The 20,711-nt window shown below is 48.5% G+C and overlaps 1 protein-coding gene across 1 annotated transcript; it reads right to left on the bottom strand.

The window, feature by feature from the left end:
• Positions 1-3,642: 3,642 nt before the first annotated feature.
• On the bottom strand, positions 3,643-20,259 carry EFEMP2 (EGF containing fibulin extracellular matrix protein 2). Its single transcript, XM_063316840.1, has 12 exons — positions 20,141-20,259; positions 16,887-16,978; positions 15,787-15,835; positions 15,015-15,251; positions 13,870-13,992; positions 12,404-12,520; positions 11,624-11,743; positions 10,045-10,164; positions 8,015-8,141; positions 7,061-7,256; positions 5,627-5,832; positions 3,643-4,033 (listed from the first exon to the last, which is right to left on the bottom strand). The coding sequence occupies exons 2-11, from the start codon at positions 16,968-16,970 to the stop codon at positions 5,671-5,673; spliced, it is 1,335 nt and encodes a 444-aa protein (XP_063172910.1). The 5' UTR covers positions 16,971-16,978; positions 20,141-20,259; the 3' UTR covers positions 3,643-4,033; positions 5,627-5,670.
• Positions 20,260-20,711: the final 452 nt, after the last annotated feature.

Here is a 20,711-nt window from a genome sequence, read left to right as displayed (position 1 = left end):
ATGGTCGCTAAAGAAGGCAGCCGCTGAACGAGGACGACCTGTACATAGGTTGATTCTCTCCAACTCTGAGAAATTTGTGAAGGAACTAAAAATAGTTCCCAATACGGCTCATTCAGTGAGAAAATCCCATTCTTCAATTCTCTTTCCTGCAAAAGACTAATCTATAGAGCAGTGTTTCAAAACCTTGGCCACGCTGGCTGGGGAATCCTGGGAGTTGAAGTCCGCCCATCTTAAAGTGGCCAAGGTTGAGAAACACTGAATTAGAGGCACCATGTGGTTATTTTAAAAACAACAGACGATGTGTCTATCATCCTATCCCTTGCTGCTGTTGTTTATTTGTCCAGTCGCTTCCGACTCTTCGTGACTTCATGACCAGCCCACGCCAGAGCTTCCTGTCGGTCGTCAACACCCCCAACTCCCCCAGGGACGAGTCCGTCACCTCTAGAATGTCATCCGTCCACCTTGCCCTTGGTCGGCCCCTCTTCCTTTTGCCCTCCACTCTCCCTAGCATCAGCATCTTCTCCGGGGTGTCCTGTCTTCTCATGATGTGGCCAAAGTATTTCAGTTTTGCCTTTAATACATTCCCTCAAGTGAGCAGTCTGGCTTTATTTCCTGGAGGATGGACTGGTTTGATCTTCTTGCAGTCCAAGGCACCCTCAGAATTGTCCTCCAACACCACAGTTCAAAAGCATCCATCTTCCTTCGCTCAGCCTTCCTTACGGTCCAGCTCTCGCAGCCCTACGTCACTACGGGGAACACCTTTTAAAACAAATCTGTCCCCAGTACAGTACAGATAAAGGCATCTAAAACAAAGAGGCTGGTGAGGCTCTCTCTTGATTTCTGGAGGAAGCATCGGAGAAGGGAATGGAACGAAATGGCTGATTCTATGAAGCTATGAACCTGAAGTGGGCTCAGCCATCCATGGCGTAACGGGATGTAGGAACGGCATTTAAGGAGAAACTCAACAGCAGACAGTTGTTCAGACCAGCAGCCTCTAATCTCTTCCCTCCGTCTTCGGTTTGCCATGCCAGGAAAATGGGGTGGCAAGGGTTTGCCCTAATCCACAAACTTGTTGATAGTTGATAAATGCAGGAAAAGAGAACTCCTGGTCTAATGCAGCTGGGCCCTTTTTCAGTTTCCTACATTGCCTCAAGCCATCTTTTGGCTTGTTTGTTTGTGTGAAACCAGCCAACTGTGGTTTATTTACTAAACCATGGTTTCCCAAGCCTTGTTTCAGGATGCCTTGTGAACCCGTTTTACAGGTAGTCCTCGCTTAATGACCATTCATTGAGCAATTCATTGACTTACAACAGTGCTGAAAAAAACTTGTGACCGGTCCTCACACTTATGATCATTGCAGCATCCCCACGGTCACATGATCACGATTCAGGCACTTGGCAACCAGTTCGCGTTTACAACTGTCTCAGCATCCCACATTCACATGATCACCATTTTCAACCTTCTGAGCCAGCTTCCGGCAAACCAAACCAATGGGGAACTGCATGATTCGCTTAATGGCCACATGGTTTAATGACCGTGGTGATCCGCTTCACCACCACCACAAAAAAGGTCGTTAAATCAGGTCAGATTCACTTAATGACTGTTTTGCTTAGCAACCAAAATTTCGGTTCCGATTGTGGTCGTTAAGTGAGGACTACCTGTAATTAGCTGTCCTTGATGGCAGCTGGAGTTTAAAAGAACATGGGGCGGTTTTTTAAAAAAAAGAAGGTACTCTTTGCAGGGTCCCCAGTAAGGTTCAGACTTAAGGAACAGCCATTTGTGTTTTTTTGATGTTTTCAAATTCCGTATGTGGAAAGAAGAGTCAAAATTACAGGGCAAAGTCAGGGAAAAACAAACAGCTTGCAATACTTCTTTAGCCCCATGACCACTGGAAGAATTTGTAATATTTGAAAGGCAAATATTATTCCTTCCTCTCAGAGCCTGACTTGTGTCCATTTTTAGTCCTGATGCTCTAATTCAACCCAGGATTTCTCAGACTGTTTGGGGAACACATTCAGTTAGGCTCAGAGGCTATTTTGGGCCACCTCTTAAAGCAACGACTGAGCATTCTTTAATTGTTTATCCTGAATGTTGGTTAGCTATAGAGAGACCTCCTTGGTGCAGTTGTGGTTTATTGGTTGGCTTGACACAACGAAACTAAAACTAACCCACATTCATTCATAACATAGTTTAGTGTGTTGTGGGGACCGGTTCACTTGGGTCCAAACAGCAGGCTAAGCCCCAGCTTGTTTTAGCCGTGATTTGTAGAACGATCCATCATGGCCTCGTTGGCACAACATGCTAATCCGTGCTAAACCTGTTTGGCTGGGTTCTCGCTCGCTGAACATCAAATAAACCAGATAAAAGCTTGGTTCAGTCAACACACATAACTGGGTCGCTTCAAAACAGCCACCACATTTGCACGGCGGGCTAAAGCTTTCCTAATCCTAACTTTGATTTGGGGTTTTTTGACTTCACAGGTCAGCTGACCAGAGAATAGGTTAATTCTGTGATGGAGCCAAACGTGTTGTGCAACCAGCCGACCTCTCGTGGATCCTGATTCTCCTGACGGAAAGATTTTGCTTTTTCCTTTTGAAAAAAGTACCCTCTCCTGCAGCCCAGATTGAACCAGAGGGCAGAATAATGTTCCCTTGCAGTCCTTTGTCCTTGAATGCACTCTAGGTCTAGCTGCTTTCAGTTCTACAGGGGGGGAAGCATAAAACACAAAAATATTTTTTCCCCAAGAAGCGTAGAGACTTAGAGGTGACTTGGTTGCAGAGTTCAAAAGGATTTATCTGTATTCTCTACTCTGGTGTTTTTCAAGCCCGGCAACTTTAAAACGGGTGGACTTCGACTCCCAGAATTCCCCAGCCAGTGCTGGCTGGGGAATTCTGGGAGTCAAAGTTCACCTGTTGTAAAGTTGCCCAGGTTGGGAAACACTGCTCTATTCCCTTACCTGGGTGTAAGTCCTACTGCTTAGCAGGACTTGCTTTTGAACAGACACGTAAAAGATTACGCTGCAGCCGACTTCATTCCAATCTAAAACGATCCGGGTAATTTCTCCTGTAAGCCAAGCTCAACATCTAAGGACTTCATAGACCAGCCTTGGCGACTTTAAAACGTGTGGACTTCAACTCCCAGAATTCCCCAGCCAGCATTGCTGGCTGGGGAATTCTGGGAGTTGAAGTCCACACATCTTAAAGTTGCCAAGGCTGGGAAGCACTGTCAGACACTTCTCAGTCTCACAGCACAGGAATTTTCTGATAGTTTTCCCACCCAAACATCAGCAGGATCTGATCCTACTTCGCTCCTAAGTCCAAGCAAGATCACCTTGGTGGGTCCGCCTCCCGTGTGCTATTTTGATCTCCCCCCGCCCCCCCAAAAAGGTACTACCCTAATTTCTGCAAAAGACGGTCAACCATAAGCCACTCTGCTGACATTTGGGGTAAAACTGAGTCATTTTTCCAAGGGGAACTTTTGTAAAAACAAAAAAACAAAAAAAAAACCAACCGTGACTCAACCTGCTCCAATTTTAAACCCTCTCCAAACCAGGGACAGACGCAGACATCACAAATGGCTTGTTCGCATTCTTTCCTTTCCAGAAACAAACTTTTACTAAATCTGGTTGGTCTTTTTTTCTCCCTCTCTCTCGCTTTCTCTCTCCCTTTGGGCCAGAGACATAAAAATGGAGCTTTGCTGAAAGGTTCAAATGTCCTCTCCCTGTTCCAGGGTGCAGGGCTGGGTGCTCCCCCCCGTTGTCCTCCCCGGGAGCAGGAGACAAGGTGGCATTATTGGCCAGTGTTACGGGTCAAGGAGCAGCGCGAAGAAAGGGCGGATGGGGTCCACGGTGGCCACGTTCATCTTTAAGCTACTGGTCTGGTTCTGCGGGCCCCATCCAGGTCTGGCTGTTGGCGATTCTGGTCGACAGCTGGGGGGGGGACTCCGTGAGACCACCAGACCTCAATGTTCTCACCACCAGTAGAGCTGCGTCCCCCGTGTTGTTTGATAGTTCCTCCACCTCGGACCGACGTTTCTGCAAGAGAGAAATGAAGGAGAGGCTGGGCTCGCTCCGCACCCTAAACTGGGCTTAACTAAACCAAGTCTGCGTTTGTCGAACACGATGCGAGAATAACTTTGAGGAACAGAAGGAAGAGCCACAACCAAGACAATGGTTGGATAAGGGAAATCTGAGCCCAAAGCAGAAACGTAATGTGAAAAAGCATCTCAGATTTGACCCTTGTGCTCTTTAGGATAAAGGGAGAGGCGGGGAGGCCCTTTCAGGCATGCAAGGTTCTGTTACTCTAATTCTCTGATGAAAGTAGTATTAGCATTCTTTGGTTTCCTCGTCTGTCTCCCTCAAAGGGCTGACATTTATCGTGCTCGATGCAGTGGGAGAGATTCGTTCGCAGAGCACACAAAGCCCACGGCTGGTATCGCACGACAAGCCGAACAAGATGACCTTGTCGGGCAAGGCCTGCTGGAGTAGAGCCCTCTTCCCCCATCCCCTTTCTCTTAGAGGTGTGAGTTGCGTCTGCTGCGCTGCGGTTGTGAGAAAGAGCAAAGATACAAGCCCGGCTGACCACTGCAAATCTGGAAGCACGGAGTCATTCTGCTGAAGACAGAATGTTGGCTTATCCGATTGTTTTACAGATACAGTAAAACCAATCATGGCTTAGCACCAGCTCTGAACAAAACTGCCCAGGGATTTGGCTGTGCAGGGAAGCTGGTCTAGGCATAAATGGTTCCTTCCAGCCTGTTGTGCTTAAGACAGTTGACCGTATTGTCTGCGCCCACACACGGGAGCTCTTAAGGTTTCAAAGAAGGACATTTCTTGGCCTTGTTTAGAAATCAGGAATTAAGTCTGAGCTTTTTGGTGCGCAAAGTCAGTGCTCTACCAGTGTGCTAGGGTCCTCTCTTGAAAACAAAGATTCTAGTCCTCCTTGTTCTTAGCACTCAGATGGGATGCCTTGGCTGGGTTCATAGAACAAGCTAGGCTAAAGAAAGGATGGGGAGCTTGTAGTGTAGCATAGAGATGGTCCTCATTTAATGTCCACTCGTTCAGCGACTCTTCGAGCTCATGACGGCGCTGAATGAGTAATAGTTATGACCAGTCCTCATACTTATGGCCATGGTAGCCTCCCCGTGGTCACAAGATCACAATCCAGCCTGTTGCAGCATCCCGCAGTCACGTGGTTGCATTTTGAGACATTCCTTCTGGCTTCTGACAAACCAAGTCACTGGGGAAGCTGATAAGAAGTCGCAAGTCATGGTCACATGAGTTCTCACTTAACAACCCACAGGGTCCTCACTTAACAACAGCAACTGGAACTGCCATCACTAAGCAGAGCGGTCACGTGGTTTTTCCACCTATGACTGTGTTGCTTAATGATGGAGTTTTCAGTCCCAGTTAGTGTTGTTAAGCAAGGAGTACCTGTACTGGATACGCCTTAGACCTAGCCAGTTAGACCTAGAGTTGTATTACCCTTCCCCGCCCTTCCTAGAAAGGCTAGAAATGAAATTGAGACCTTCTGCCCCTGAAGCACAGATTCTACCTCTGTGCTATGCATCTTCTCCACTCCACTGGGGGCCCACAACCCCTTTCCACTGTAGCCCAAAGCCAACTTACCCCCTTCCTTCCCACGCCAGGTAAGGGGGGAGGTCTGTTCCCCCCTAGAACGGATGAGCGCCCACAAAGACGGTGAGGCGGAGCACCGAGCTGGCCTGGTAGCTCATCAGGTTGTTTATGGTGACCATCTCTAAATCCAGGACAAACTCACGGGGGCCCACCACTGGCCGAGACAGAACCAACATGGCACTGATGTTGCTGATTTGCTGCAGAGGCAAGATAGAGATGAGAGGAGCTAGATGGTGGCACCTGGAGGAGACCTGAACCTCTCAAGCAGTGACTGCGCAGGATTCAAGTTTCAAGCATCCCGAAGAGACAACCAGGCAGCCAAAGGACCATCCTCTGTCATTGGTTCAACTCTCTCTTCTCCTTAATTTGAGGAAGATTTCCTTAACTTTCTGCCTTCCTGTAACTATTCCATATTCTACAACTCAGCTCTAGGAGAACAGCTCACCTTCTCTGTGATTCCTCTTCACTCTTGGAAAAATGCTGGTCCCCCTTCCTCCAAGGCCTCAGAACGAAAGAAACCCAAATCCCTGAACTTCACTTCATAAAAGGTTTTCCAAACTCCTCATCCTCATTGTGGTTCTTCAGCCTACTTGGATTCCTTCTTAAAATGCACCCAGTTCTTGGGAAGAGAACTGAGCCATGCAGAAGGCAATTTGCAAGTGTCAAGATGTCCCGCCTGGCATGGATTTCATGTCATGTTGGTACTACTGTCGGGAAGATTCCTCTCTAAAAAACCTCAATAATCTTGAAGAACCAATTGGGCTTTTTAGAAGCAAGTACCTAGCACAGTGTTTCTCAGCCTTGGCCACTTTAAGCTGCATGGACTTCCACTCCCAGAATTCCCCAGCCAGCCAGCAAAGATGGGTGAGAATTGGGTTTGGCTTGCTTTGGATTAATTAGTCAAAACTGACCTTTCTTCATTAAATCAGAGGGAAGGAATATGCAATTTTGTAAGAAAATTGTGGGAAACATAAACACTTCCTCCTTAAAAGCCTGGCTTTGAAACCCAAACAGTTGTTTGTGGCATTGAATTAAGGTGGCCAGAAACCTATTTCTTACAACAGCTACATGGCTGGCAGATATAAAACAACTTTCTTCTCCTATTGAAACTGGTTTTTGATAGTGGCTTTGAAATTTGTGCAGATCATACTTTGGAATAAAGCCATCCAAACATTTCTTCCCAAACAGGAGGAAAAAAACCCCAACAACGCCGTGATAACCATCATTTGATTAAGAGCTGACTTTTCAACCCAGAGGGACAAAAAGGGAGGTGTGAGAAGGCCAAACAAAGCAACTGACAGTGTATAATCTATTAATAATCCTAAAGCATCCTCATTAGGAAGCCAGGGACTGACTTAACACTGCTGGCAAAGCATCCTTGGAGAAGAAGGTCTGTGATTGGCTGTTGCTAGGATGTAGACTCACCCGGATGTAAAATTCTCCTTCCTCGTTGCCTGAACGGATCTGGAAGGTGTTGTAGGCTCCAGGGTAGAAGGTGGTGGCTTGAATCTGGAAAATGTCTGAGGGCACCGGTCGATCTGCCAAGATGCTCATATACCGGTGGATAACCGAGGAAGGCTTATTGCGACACAGGGGGTTTGGGGCTGGGCAAAGGCAGCGGCTGCAATAGAAATAAACTGGCTGAAGGAGGTGCCTAAACCAGTGTTTCTCAACCTCGGCAACCTTAAGATGTGTGGACTTCGACTCCCCAGAATTCCCCAGCCAGCACGCTGCTCCAATTGGGCACTCCAATTGGGCTTTCTGAACCTGGGTTTAGAGTGTTGTGTGAACCCAGCTTATGGGATTTAGGTACTCTTGTTCTTCCTCCTTCTGGCATTCAGCACTTCTGGACCAACTCAGGCACAAGAGGGAGGTAAACACTTCAGGGTTTTGAAAACAACAGCCACAAAAATTAGGGAAGAGACTTAATAAACCCGGGAAACAAAACCTTTGAAATCACAAACAGTGCTGATTCTAATTGTGAAGGATCCTGGACAGAGGGGTGACTGAATTGACCCATTTGTGGGATTGGACAGAGGCCCACCCCATGCTTGGATTCACACCAGTTAGTGCGGTGCTTGAGGATGCCAAGCAGGTAGAACGCCAGCCTCTATTTGTTAAATGCACTGATGCTCAAGGATAGGCTGCCACTATACCTGGAGGTTTACTTGGCCTTTATTTCTTCCTCGGCCACCTAAGCACTTCTTGCTAGATTTTGCAGGGCTTCAAGTCCCCCTAGTTAGTTAATTAGTTAAGAGCACGTAAAAACTGCCCCATCTGACTGACCACTGGGCAGGATAAAGGAGCTGTAGTGCCTCCTTCAAGCGCAACACAACTGACAGTCCTCCCTTCCTCTCACCCCTCCAGGCCTTCACTCACTTTTCAGAGACGTGAATGTAAGGTTCCTGGCAGAGTTTCTTCTCGACACACCGATACCCACCGTGGAAGTTCACACAGTTCTGGGACTCAGTACATTGATGGGTGCCTGTCTCACATTCATTAATATCTATGGATGCCAGAGAGAGAGAAAAGACGGAAGGAAGGATGAGGGATGAAGGAGAAGGAAACAGAGGGAGGGAGGGAGGGAGGGAAGAGAGAAAGAAAGGGAGGGAGGGAGGGAGGCAGGAAGGAAGGAGACAGAAACAGGAAGGAAGGAAGGAAGGAAGGAAGGAAGGAAGGAAGGAAGGAAGGAAGGAAGGAAAAGGCAGGAAGGAAGGAAGGAAGGAAGGAAGGAAGGAAGGAAGGAAGGAAGGAAGGAAGGAAGGAAAAGGCAGGAAGGAAACAGAAACGGAGGGAGGGAGGGAGGGAGGGAGGAAACAGGGGAGGGAGGGAGGGAGGGAAGGAAGGAGGGAAGGAAGGAAGGAAGGAAGGAAGGAGAAAGAGAGAGGAAGGAAGGAAAGAAGGAAGGGAGGGAGGGAGGGAGGGAGGGAGAGAGGGAGGGGGAGGAGGAGAGAAAGAAACAAAAAAGAGAGAAAAAAAAAGGAAGAGTAAAAATTCAGCACTAAAATATTCAGAGGGGCAAAGACCCTGCAGTATCTCTTGCATTAAAACTTTGCTTTGCTCTGTCTTGTTTCCCCCAACCCCCTTTGCCCCAAGCGGAGGGCATCCGCCGCCTGCATCCCCTTCTCTTGGGCGCCCTGTGGTCAGGCTCCGCGTTCCCCAGCCTGGGAGTTTGATTTTCACCCGGTCGACAAGAAGCCATATTCCCAGTGGGTCTCACCAAAACGAACAAAGGGCAGACGAGAAAGAGCCAGCGGAGACGGTGTGTGTTTGTGTGTTTGTTTTGTGTGTGCATTTCTCCCTTAGGCGGGATGGGGGAGAAAAATCCAGCCTCAGAAGCTCTGAGCCTGCTGTTTAAAAGTAACCCTTGACGTTGGTTAACTGTAGTTGCAGGAATTATTTTGGCCCTGCCTTTGGCCTTTTCCCAATAAAAATTACTGAGTCTCTCTTCTCGGATTTTCTCCTGAGCTTCTCTAAGCGCTTCCAGTCCAGCCGAAGCCTGATGCAGAAAGGACAGCAAAGATCTCTCTAAGCAAGATTTACAGTTACTATCTGTAACACGTGGGTTTAAAAAAAAACGCAGAAAGCAAGTGGCATCATTACCGTCCTCAAGGCACGGCAGGGCTGTCATCCAGGCCATGCAACTTCTCAAAACCAAAATGATGGGTAGTTTTGCTCAAACAGGGCACCCAGCCCCAGTGGAAAGTTTTACTGCCAGCTGTGGCTCGCTCTGGCATCCCGAATTGGCAGCAGCCCCCCAGCCAGAGTCCTCACTCCTGACCCAGGCAGACTCACCCTTGAATGAATGTTTGCAAGTTTTGGGCAGTCCTTGCTGAAAATCCCCAAAGTACTTAACCTAGGATGCACAGTCTAGGATTTTTCCATCCTCCACGTTTGGAGGATGGAAAAACAGGGGCTCCTGTTGCTTTCTCCTCCCTCCCTCCCTTCCTCTCTCTTTCTCCCTTCCTTCCTTCCTTCCTTCCTTCCTTCCTTCCTTCCTTCTCCCTTCCTTCCTTCCTTCCTACCTCCCTCCCTCCCTCTCTTTCTCCTTCCTTCCTTCCTTCCTTCCTTCCCTCCCTCCTTTCTTTCTCCTCCCTTCCTTCCTTCCCTCCTTCCTTCCCTCCCTCCCTCCCTCCCTCTCTCTTTCTCCTTCCTTCCTTTCCTTCCTTCCTTCCTTCCCTCCCTCCCTCTCTTTCTCCTTCCTTCCTTCCTTCCTTCCTTCCCTCCTTCCTTCCCTCCCTCCCTCTTTCTCCTCCCTCCCTCCCTCCCTCCCTCCTCTTTCTTTCTCTTCCCTTCCTCCCTTCCCTCCTCTCTCTGATCCTCCCTCCCTCTATTCCTTTCTCCTTTGTCCCTCATCCTTCCTTCCTTCTTCTTTCTTTCTCTGGCAAATCCCAAATCACGGCAGTCACCTTGGCAAAGGCGGGTGCTCACGAGTTTGTAACCTTGGGGACAAATGCAGGAGAAGTGACCAGGTTCGTTCACACACTGGAATTGGCACAGGTAGGTCGAATAGCTGCATTCATCCACATCTGAGCAGGAGAGAGATAAAGGAGGATTGTTATCTGCCACAGATTTGGTGGTCGGCGGTTCAATAACATCAATCGCTAACTGATTAAACGAACATTTTGAGGAGGGGCAAGCCAAGTTTCACGGCAGATATGCTTGCTTCCCAGTCCTGTGCAACTAAAACTCCCATCGGCCTCATGCTGGCAGGGCTGTGGCTGATGAGGGTGGTAGTCTAATAAATCCGAAGGGGGCCAGAAGGCCTGGCTGCGTCTGATGATTTTCCACTTCTTTTTTAAAAAATATTTTCTTGGTGAATTATAACAGCCATAAGAGAAGATGAAGGAAAACCAAAAATATAATCAGAAAAGAACATACAGAATAGTAATTAAATGAGTGGCATTTGAAGAAACTAAAGATACAGGTAGTCCTCGACTTACGACCACAGCTGGGGCCAGAACTTCTGTTGCTAAGCAAGTCATGCCGGATTTTACTACATTTTTTGCCCTGGTCGTTAACGGAATCATGTGGTCATTAAGCAAATCCATTGACTTTGCTTGTCAGAAGCTGGCTGGGAAAGTCACAAATGGCAATCATGTCCTGGGACGCTGCAACCATCGTAAATATATGTTGGTTGCCAAGCACCCGAATTATGGTCACGTGACTGTGAGGATGCCACGATGGTCATAAGGGCAAGGACCAGTCACAAGTCACTTTTCCAGCACCGTTGTAACTTCGAATGGTCACTAAACAAATGGTCATAAATCGAGGACTACTTGTATATCCATAAAGTGTTAATATAAAACTAGCTCAATCCTTTAACATATTATTAAATCTAGCCATATAGACCATCTGTTGATCCATCTTCTCAATTTTAATACAATATGTTATTTCAGTAATAGATTCTTAATATTCTATTGTTTACCCGCCTTGGAGAAAAAAAAAGTGGATATTCTATCAATATTAATGACAGTTACAGATATGAATGTTACTAGCATTATGATTATTTGACTTTTTCTTCAAATTAAATACAGGTAGTCCTTGACTTACAACCATTTGTTTAGTGCCCATTCAAAGTTACAACGGCGCTTAACGACCATGGAAAAATTGCGTGTGACTCATTAATGACCGCCTTGCTTAGTGACAGAAGTTCCAGTCCCAACTGGTCATAAGTCAAGGACTACCTATATAACATTTGATGATTTTCACTTTTTAAAGGGTGAATTTGGATGTCGCCTCTTATGGTTGTCATAGCTGAAGTGGGTTCCCACTCTGTTTAAACCAAGGGCTTTGGTTTATTGATTTTTTTAGGAAATTAAGGGAATTAATCCATAATCGAGTTCCTGCTTTGCAATGAGCCATCCCCTAACTCTAAAGGCGGAATTTGCACAGCGCAGGGGTAGAAGTGGGAGGAGCAAAGAGAAAGGGGGAGGAGCCTGCGACAGGGATGCTAAGAACAAAGGGGTGGGGCCAAGCCCCGCCTACCTTTGCAAGTAAAGCCATCGTGGTCCAGCTCGAATCCTTGGTTGCAGCGGCAGATAAAAGTGCCATATGTGTTGAAGCAGCGTTGCTTGCAAGGGGCCCCCATCTCACACTCGTTCACATCTGGGGGCGGTCACAAAGAAGCAGGCTTGACATCCCATAATGTTTGACCCTGAGAGTTTGTACCCTGTTAAGGACTTGAAATAGGGAGTCTCTGGGTTGAAAGGCCAGCCACTGCCTTTAAAACACACCCTGGAGCCATCAGACCTGCCCCAGGGCCACTAAGTGATGGGTTAAAGCAGTGTTTCTCAACCTTGGCTACTTTAAGATGGGTGGACTTCAACTCCCAGAATTCCCCAGCCAGCAAGGCTGGGTTAGGGTTAGGGCTTGGGCAAGGCTGGCTGGCTGGCTGAGAGCGAGGGAGATACCTCAGCCCCGTGGCATGTAGGGCGTTAATGGTCAGAACCAATACCTTGAATTGCACCCGGAAGCAAGCTGGCCACGGTGTAACATATGCCATCCTGGGGCACACGTAGCTGCCTGCGCGGCTGCATTTTGCCCCAGCTGAAGCTTCCGGATACTCTCCAAGGGCAGCCCCACGTAGAGCCCGTTGCAGTAGTCCATTCAGGAGGGGACCAGGGTGTGAGTAACTGGGAGGAACCCTTCTGACATGATTTTAGATTCTGTGGATCCATCCCAAAGGTGAAAGCGTGTTTGAAGGAAAATGATAGGTGTCTTCTGAAGAAAGGGGGGGCAGTGAACATATTTAGAGCTTCCTCTTACCCACGCATGAACGGTTGTTACTGGCAAGCTGGAAACCCGATTCGCACTGGCAGGAGAAAGATCCTGGGGAGTTGACGCAGCGGTGTTGACAGTAACGGTAACGGCATTCATCAGTGTCTAGAGCGGAGGAGAATTAAAAACAAGGAGGAGTTCCCGACCGGCGTGGTGAAACTATGTTCACCCTGCTGTGCCTCTGGGCATGTACAGAGGGCTTCTCGTTTCTCACCGAGGAACCAACAACTTGACCCTTTTCAGACTGGGAAAAAGCTATCGCTGAAAATGCATGCAGGTTAACCCGCTTTCAGGGTTTCCCTGTGGAATCCAGAGGGATTTATTTATTTATTTATTTATCCATTTAGACAAATTTATACGGCCGCCCGACTCACAGATAGTGACTCTGGGCGGCTTAGGTAAAGGTTTCCCTTGACATGAAGTCCAGTCGTGTCCGACTCTAGTGGGCGGTGCTCATCTCCGTTTCAAAGCCGAAGAGCCGGCGTTTGTCCAAAGACACTTCCTCCGTGGTCATGTGGCCGGCATGACTACATGGAACGCCGTTACCTGCCCGCCGGAGCGGTACCTATTAATCGACTCACATTGGCATGCTTTCGAACTGCTAGGTTGGAAGGAGCTGGGACTAGCAACGGGAGCTCACCCCATCACGCGGATTCGAACCGCCGACCTTCCGATCGGCAGGCTCAGCAGCTCAGCGGTTTAACCCACGGCTTACAGGATTAAAAATCAGTAAAACACCTGGCGGTGGAATGCTAGCATGAGTGAGAGTTAGGTCTGCACAACCTATTAAGCTGCCAAAAGAAATCAGAAATGAAGCCAGTTTAAATCGAACTGAGTTTAGCATGTTTTGTACATGTGGCTGTTATGCATCTTACTGGCCTGGTAAAATGTGTGGGGCCAACACACCACCGTGGATGGATCTCTGAACAGCCCGACGAGCGATGTGTGTGATAATTAGGGTTTACACAGTACATTAAACTCTGGCTGAGTTTGCACAGCTCTTAACCCCGTCTGTGGGCAAATCAGCCCGCATTTACACATGGAAGTGTGATTTGTTTTGATGTTTTTAATAGCCTCCCATATTGGCAGGGCAGAAAGTGAGTTAATTCAGTGCCTATGTTACCCTTGGACACTGTTTCTCAACCTCGGCGGCTTGAAGATGGGTGGGCTTCCACTCCCAGAATTCCCCAGCCAGCATGGCTGGCTGGGGAATTCTGGGAATTGAAGTCCACACATCTTCGAGCGGCCAAGGTTGAGAAACACTGCCCTTGGAGACGAAGCAAGCAGTCAACACAATTCCAGTGCACAAATAAACCAACCATGATTAAACAGGCTCTGGTTCACACAGCGTGAAGAGGCAACAGCTGGGCGCCCGCAACATGCTAAACCGTGAGTGCTCCACCCCGTTGCAGCCCGGGCCAAGCACGTCAGGCAAACCCACCCAACTCACTCACCAACACACTCGGTACCGATCTTCCGGTAGCCATCCGGGCACTGGCAGTGGAAACTCCCAATGGTGTTGATGCACTGCTGGCTTGGCTGGCAGTCGTGTAAATCATATTCACACTCGTCAGTATCTGCGCGGGACAGAAAAGGCAGCTGGACGTCCCGGGTTGTGACGAAAGGATGGGAGAGCATTGCCAACAGGGTGAAAGGTGAACACATGGGGGGGGGGAGGAAATTTCCTGGAACCCATTGGGGATTATTCCCCACTCCCCACCTCTCATTCCAAATATCCCTAAGCAGGATGCCTTGTGGCTGGGACGTTTGGGAGTTATATCTCCAATGCGTCTTAAAATCCAGCGTTGAAGAAGGCGCTTTCTACCCTTGAAATAGAGTCTGGAGTTTCAACAGTCCTACCTGTGAGCATTGGGAATGCTGTGCCCATTCTCTCCCAAATCAAGTTTCCAGTCCTCAGGTTTCTAACGAATGGCCTGATTCACAGAGGAAGCAACCTGTACAGGTTGCCCTCACTGAATGACCATTTTTAGTGACGGTTCAGACTTACAAGGGTTCTAAAAACACCGACTTACAGCTGGTGCTCATACTTATGACCATCACAGCCTCCCCACGGTCATGTGATCATCATTTGGGGCTCTTGGCAACCAGTTCACATTTATGACTGTCGCAGCATCCCCTGCTCATGCAATTGCCATTTTCGACCTTCCTGGCTGGCTTCTGGCAAGCAAAATCAATGGGGAACTGTGTGATTTGCTTAATGACCACATGGTTCACTTAACACCTGTGGTGATTCGCTTAGTGACTGTTGCAAAAAAGGTCATAAAATCAGGTCAGATTCACTTAATGACCGCTTCACTTAGCAACTGAAATGCAGGTCTCGATTGTGGTCATTAAGCGAGGACTACCTGTAGCAGTTGATGGGGACGAAATACCTTTTTTTAACTTTGGGGCCATGTGCCCTCAAGTTTCATAGGTCACTCTGGGCATCAATCTATCTGCATCTATATTCCATATTCCATATTCCATATTCACCAGCATCAGGATCTTTCTTCCACCATGTTGGATACAGCTGAGCCATTGCAGGGGCACCAAATTCTGGGCATTTTTCTTTCTTGCAATCGAGGCTGGGCAAACTCACCCACGCAGGATCCGTGCCTGTCCGGCTCGTAGCCCTGGGAGCAAGTGTGGGGTCGGATCGAGGGCCGGGGCAGCGGGCGAGGTCTTGGCCTGGGGGGGCTGGCAGGGGGGGGCCTTTCGGCATTCACATCGTTGATGACAGAGGCCGAACGAGGAAGACAGAGGTATCCACCGTAATGGTTGATGCATTTCATTTCTCCTTTGCAGGCGTGGTGGATGGTCTCACATTCGTTAATATCTGGGGGGCAGGAGAGAGTGTTAGAGAACTGGTGGGGGTCCAGGCTGACTGCCTTCACCAGATCTAACTCACTACCCGGTTCACACGACCTGCTAAACAAGTGTTTCTCAACCTTAGCAACTTTAAGAAGTGTGGACTTCAACTCCCAGAATTCCCCAGCCAGCCATGCTAAACTGATGAGCAAATAAATTCATTTTCTCCGTTTGCACTATGCACCAAACTTCAGACTAACTTAAAGAGCTTGATTGATGCAAAACCACAAATTTAACCTGGTTAAATTTTGCCAAACGTACCTTGAGCTGCCACTCCGAACCCAGGCCTGGTGAACTTGGGCAGATGGGCCTCCTTTCTGGCAATGCCAGGCCTCAAGGGGGACAGATTGGAGGCCTCCTTGAAAACCCCACCCTTTTCCATTGTGTCTTTTCTTCCTGGCTGTTAACTCGCCAGCCCCATTCGCACAACCGCTTAACCCAATAATTGAAAGACCAGGCATTACTGAATGCTGTTTTTCCCTGGCTTGCTGGCAAGGCTGTACCTTTGCAGTGCTGACTTTCGGGGTCCCACTGATAGCCGTCGGTGCATTCCTGGGACAGAGAGAAATTGGAAATGTTTGAAAGAGACAGGTCAGATCTCTGGATCTAGGACTGGACTGCAGCCATTTCTATCCTAAAAGATGGGGGTGCTTTTTAATACCCACTCCTCTTTGTCTGACAAGGCCATCCCTGATGGGTTCAGAGGACTAGGAGAGATGCCCTCTGCATACGCCCAGAGTTCTTTTTACAGGTTGTCCTTGCTTAATGACCACAATTGCGACCAGAATTCTGGTTACTAAGTGAAGCAGTCATTAAGCAAATCTGACCCAATTTTATTACCTTTTTGTGGCAGTCATTAAGTGAATCATCATGGCCATTAAGTGAACCACATGGTCATTAAGCAAATCACGCAGTTCCCATTGATTTTGCTTGCCAGAAGCTGCCGGGAAAATGGCGATCACGTGATGCTGCAACGGTCATACATGTGAACCGGTTGCCAAGCAACCAAATCATGATCAATCACATGACTGTGGGGATGCTGCGACGATCGTAAGTGTGAGCATCAGTTGTAAGTTGGTTTTTTTTCAGCACCGTCGTAAGTCTGAACCATCACTAAACGAATGGTCATTAAGTGAGGACTGCCTGTATTTTTTCCAAGGTTATGGAAACTCCTCTTAGATGTGAGCTGTGCTTCCTTGATTGTAAGGGGAAAGGACTTTGCACTTTCTCAGGTCATCTTTGCTTTGCCCTTCCCGCCTTTCCCTACACCTGTTTGAACTGGACAGATCCAGTTTCTCCTTTTTGGGGTTTTACCTATCTTTATTCCACAATGCTGAAGTCAATGATTCTCCCCCTTTCGCCCATATCCTAACAACAACCCTGCAGGGTAGTTTAGGATAAGAGAGAGAGACACACCGGCATGGCCCAGAAAGCTTTGAGTCCAATTTCCCAGTTTGATTCCAGCATGCCCACCATCCCCTTGCTCTTGAGATCCCCACTAAGAATGCAATTCTGGGAACATTTAAGACAAATCTTCATGCCGAGCTTGTTTCTCGCCCGTTGCATGGCACGGGCCCCGCGCACTTCGATGCGGGCCATTTACCGTGTAAGTATTGGGTTCTTCCGATACTTGTGAAATCGCAGCTTTCAGTAGCGTGGCCAGGAAGACGCAGGACACAGCTCTCATCTTTGCACCTGGGGGAAGGGAGAGTGAGCTGGTTAAAAGCTAAAGGTTTTCAGAGCTTGCGTTCTTTTGCAGCTCTGCTGCTCGGGCAACACACCGGCTGGATGCGACGGCAGCTCCTTTGGGCACAAAAAGAATAGGATTGGCGCCTTTGGGTTTTTCCCTAGAATCTCTGCCGCCAGTCCTCTGAGCTTGTGCAGAGTACAAATCCCCACCCGCCCAGCTCCAAGAAGCCCACTGGCTGCAGATCTGGCTGTGGCTTAGAAGTTTCAGAGACCGAAATTCCAGGCAGCCGACGACCTCCTTTTTAGCACAGCTCTTCCGATGGGTACCTTCCAGATGTGGGAACGCGTTTTCCAACATTGTCCCCCCCAAACCTGCAGTAGTTTTACATGTGCATGCCATTTCACCAGGACAGCAACTGGGGAGTCCCATCTGCCACGTAAGACTGCAAGTTGTTCAGGTTTGGCAGCATTAGCCTTCTCCTCTCTGAACGCCGTTTCACAACCCCGGCGTGAACATTGCGCAACATTTCCAGCCTCCACGTCTGCTGGGGGGCATCCAGCAGCTTTCCAAATTGCTGAAAATTACAGTAGCCCAGATCAGACTTTCGAACCAACTTAGAAAAAAGTGCCCAAATTGGGTGAGAATTGATTCTGAGATGCCTGATTTGATTTGGCACTCCCAAGTTGCCTTAGAATTTTGTTGCCAGACTGAATATTTGTATGGCCCTGTACACCTAGTCCTTGCTTAACGACCACAATTGGGACCAGGATTTCAGTTGCTAAACAAGCGGTCTTTAAGCGAATCCGACCCAATTTTACGACCTTTTTTGTGGCAGTTGTTTAAGGGAATCGCTGCAGGTGTCAAGCGAGCCAAGTGGTTGTTAAGCGGATCATGCAGTTCCCCATTGGTTTTGCTTTCCAGAAGCTGTCCGTGAAGGTCAAAAATGGCGATCATGTGACCATGGGATGCTGTGACGGTCATAAATGCAAACTGGTTGCCATGTGCCCAAACCATGATCACCTGTGCTTGGGGATGCTGCAACAGTCGTAAGTGTGAGGACTGGTTGCAAGTCAGTTTTTCCAGCACCACTGTAAGTCCAAACAGTCGCTAAAGAAATGGTTGTTAAGTGAGGGCTACCTGTAGATACCCTATGCTTGTTTTCCCAACCGTGGCCATTTCCAGATGTGCGGACTTCTGGGAGTCAGCATATCTAGACATCAGGCAGGCTGGGAAACACTATCCTGTGTCCTCTTTGCACCCCAGTTTGTTTGTAATTGTTTGGGAAACGTACTGCAATTCCATTTGATATATATAGTGAACGAATAATCCATATTTATCATTACACAAGTACCCAAACAGTTGGAACACTGTTCCAACTCTACTATTGGACTATCCTCTACTATTAACAGATAGTAATTCTGAACTGAAGAACAATCATCTCAAATTGAGGGAAGCCACACCATCTTTTCTCTATCTGGGGGGCAGAAATTAATCCCTGTGCTTCCCACCACTCCGCCTCCCAGCTTCACACCACGCAGAGAAGGAAGAAATCCTAAAAGAATCCATTTGCAAAATGTATAACCCACATTGCAAATAGCAGGTTTCACACACCAGGCTCAGCAAATCTTACCCCGTCCCAAACCTGCTCCCTGTTTTCTCCCCCCACTTAAAAAGGAAAAGCATGCAAAAGCTAAAGAAAGGGACACTATAATATAGTCGCTCCTTGAGTGAGATGGGCAGTGACTAAATTTGAAATATAAATAAATAACAAATAAATAAATACCCAATTCGGCTTTCCAAAAAGGCAACGGTCGTACACCGCCAAACTCTGGAATTTATTTAGTCTCAAAACAGTTGTTAGAAAGAAAATTCAGTTCCTTGCTGAGTCTTTGGCCTTTGATTGCAGGAGGAATCCACCTCAGGAGGTGGATCAAGGCATGGGTGTATTTACACAAGAGAGCTCACCGTCGCCAAGCAATGCTAAATACAGCCTTTTGTCAGACAAGCATATACCATACATCTAAAACACACCCTGCCACTGAGTTTAACCAGTTTTTTTTTTTAAAACCCTGCCATCAAGTCCTCCCTGGTTCAAGGTGGCTGGCAATACAAAAGGCTTCTGTATATAAATGGATAGCCTATCAGGGCTCAAGGGGCTGGGAGGGCTGATCGTTTATATCTTGGCTGTTTGAAATATATATATATGTATGTATGTATGTATGTATATATGCACGCGTGTGTGTGAGAGAGAAAGAGATGTGGCTGGAAGTCTGAGCAATCTGAAAAGTGAAGACACTTTCCAGACACTTTCCAGATTCCTCAGACTAAGTGCAGATGAGGTGAAGAAAGGGTCAGCCGGACTTCGATGATCATTCTCTTTCAACAGTTCTGCAGATCTGCCCGGGGTGTAAGCCCAAAGCAACATATATATGCTGTTCATTTAACGTACAGCAGGGATGAACACACTTTTGACAGCTTTTCTAGGCTTTGAACAAACTTGCTGGCTGGAAGGAAGAAAGGAAAAGGTGGCCCGGAGCAGAGCCAGAACAAAATTCAACTTCAGGCTAAGCATTTGCTTGCCAGTAGATGCGTTCAAGTTTGCTGGCGAGGTCTAGAGGTTCCTGGGGGCAACGAGCACTCCAAAGCCCACCTCTTCGACTTGCTCCCTAGTGACGCCCCAGCGACTTAGGGCACCTTTCACCAGGCCAACGCTCCGTTTTCCCAAAGCTCAGCTGGACCAGCTGGGCAGCAGAGCGAGCGGAGATGAAGGCGGCAAAGTCAAGTCAACATGGCCAAGAGGGGCTGGATGCAAAATCAAGGCGCAAAATCACCAACAGAGATTTCTTCACGGCCCCTGGTGCTCAGCTGCAAAAGAGGCAGTATTGAGCACGCACACCCCAGTTTTTTTCCTTTTGAGTCTCGGGAGAGGCTGCCCCACCACCGGACGGATGGAGCAAAGCACCTCGAGAGCAGTGCCCGGCTGGCTGTGTGGCCTGACAAAGAAGGCACCCCTTTTGTGTAACTCACCCAGGACTTTCCTTCCTTCCTTCCTTCCTCCCGCCCAACTCCCTTTCCCTCTCCCAGGCTCAGCCTTTTCCTCTTTTCCTCTCTCAGCCCCCTTCTCCCCCCCCCAGGCCCACCCCACAAATAAGCCTCCCATCACTCACCCCCTGACAAGCGCCTGGCACGCTCTCCGGCACCCCTACTCTCCGTCTCGGGCGGTGCACTCAGAACACCCCCAATTCTGGCCGGGCGTGGAGAGAGAAGTGACGGGCGGGTGTGCCCTGGGAGAGCACGCGCTCGTTTCCCCCCCCCCGCCCCGCTCAGCCCCCCACACCGAATTCTTGGCCCCAGGACAAGCAGATGCTGCCAAGGGCCTCCAGCCAACATCTGCTTCCACTTAGATTCCAGCGAACACCCTTTCACGGCCAGCCAGCCGTTTCCATCCCTTACACACTCTGCCTCTCCACACTGTTGCGCCCCAGCCTTTCCAGCATGGGGGCTATGTAAGCCCCCCCCCCCCAATTTGCCGCACCCCTCTTGCACGCTGGCATTGCAGAGTCTGGCCGTGACATCTAGACGTTTGCTGCTGAAAGTTGGCTCAGAGTGGTTCAAGAACGCGGTCGCTGGTGGGGCCCCCAGGCACAGAAATCGGCCCAGGGTGCCTTCGGAGATGCAGAGGGTCCCCACCCTCTTCTTAAACATTTTTCAAAATCAGTTTCTAGCCCGGGGAGTGCG

The sequence above is a fragment of the Candoia aspera genome, chromosome 17, assembly GCF_035149785.1.
Source record: "Candoia aspera isolate rCanAsp1 chromosome 17, rCanAsp1.hap2, whole genome shotgun sequence".
Classification (NCBI taxonomy): domain Eukaryota; kingdom Metazoa; phylum Chordata; class Lepidosauria; order Squamata; family Boidae; genus Candoia; species Candoia aspera.
The sequence above is the reverse complement of the archived record's forward strand: the minus strand, read 5'-3'. Positions and strand labels throughout refer to the sequence as shown.

What these genes read in the sequence shown, in the direction of transcription:
- EFEMP2 (XM_063316840.1), bottom strand. Translation starts at nt 16,970, where the DNA reads ATGAGAGCTGTGTCCTGCGTCTTCCTGGCCACGCTACTGAAAGCTGCG. An exon ending in CGAAAGTCAGCACTGCAAAG is followed by an intron (nt 15,252 to 15,786) that starts GTACAGCCTTGC and finishes CCTGCCCCCCAG; the next exon opens with ATATTAACGAATGTGAGACC. An exon ending in CAGGCACGGATCCTGCGTGG is followed by an intron (nt 13,993 to 15,014) that starts GTGAGTTTGCCC and finishes TGTCCCGCGCAG; the next exon opens with ATACTGACGAGTGTGAATAT.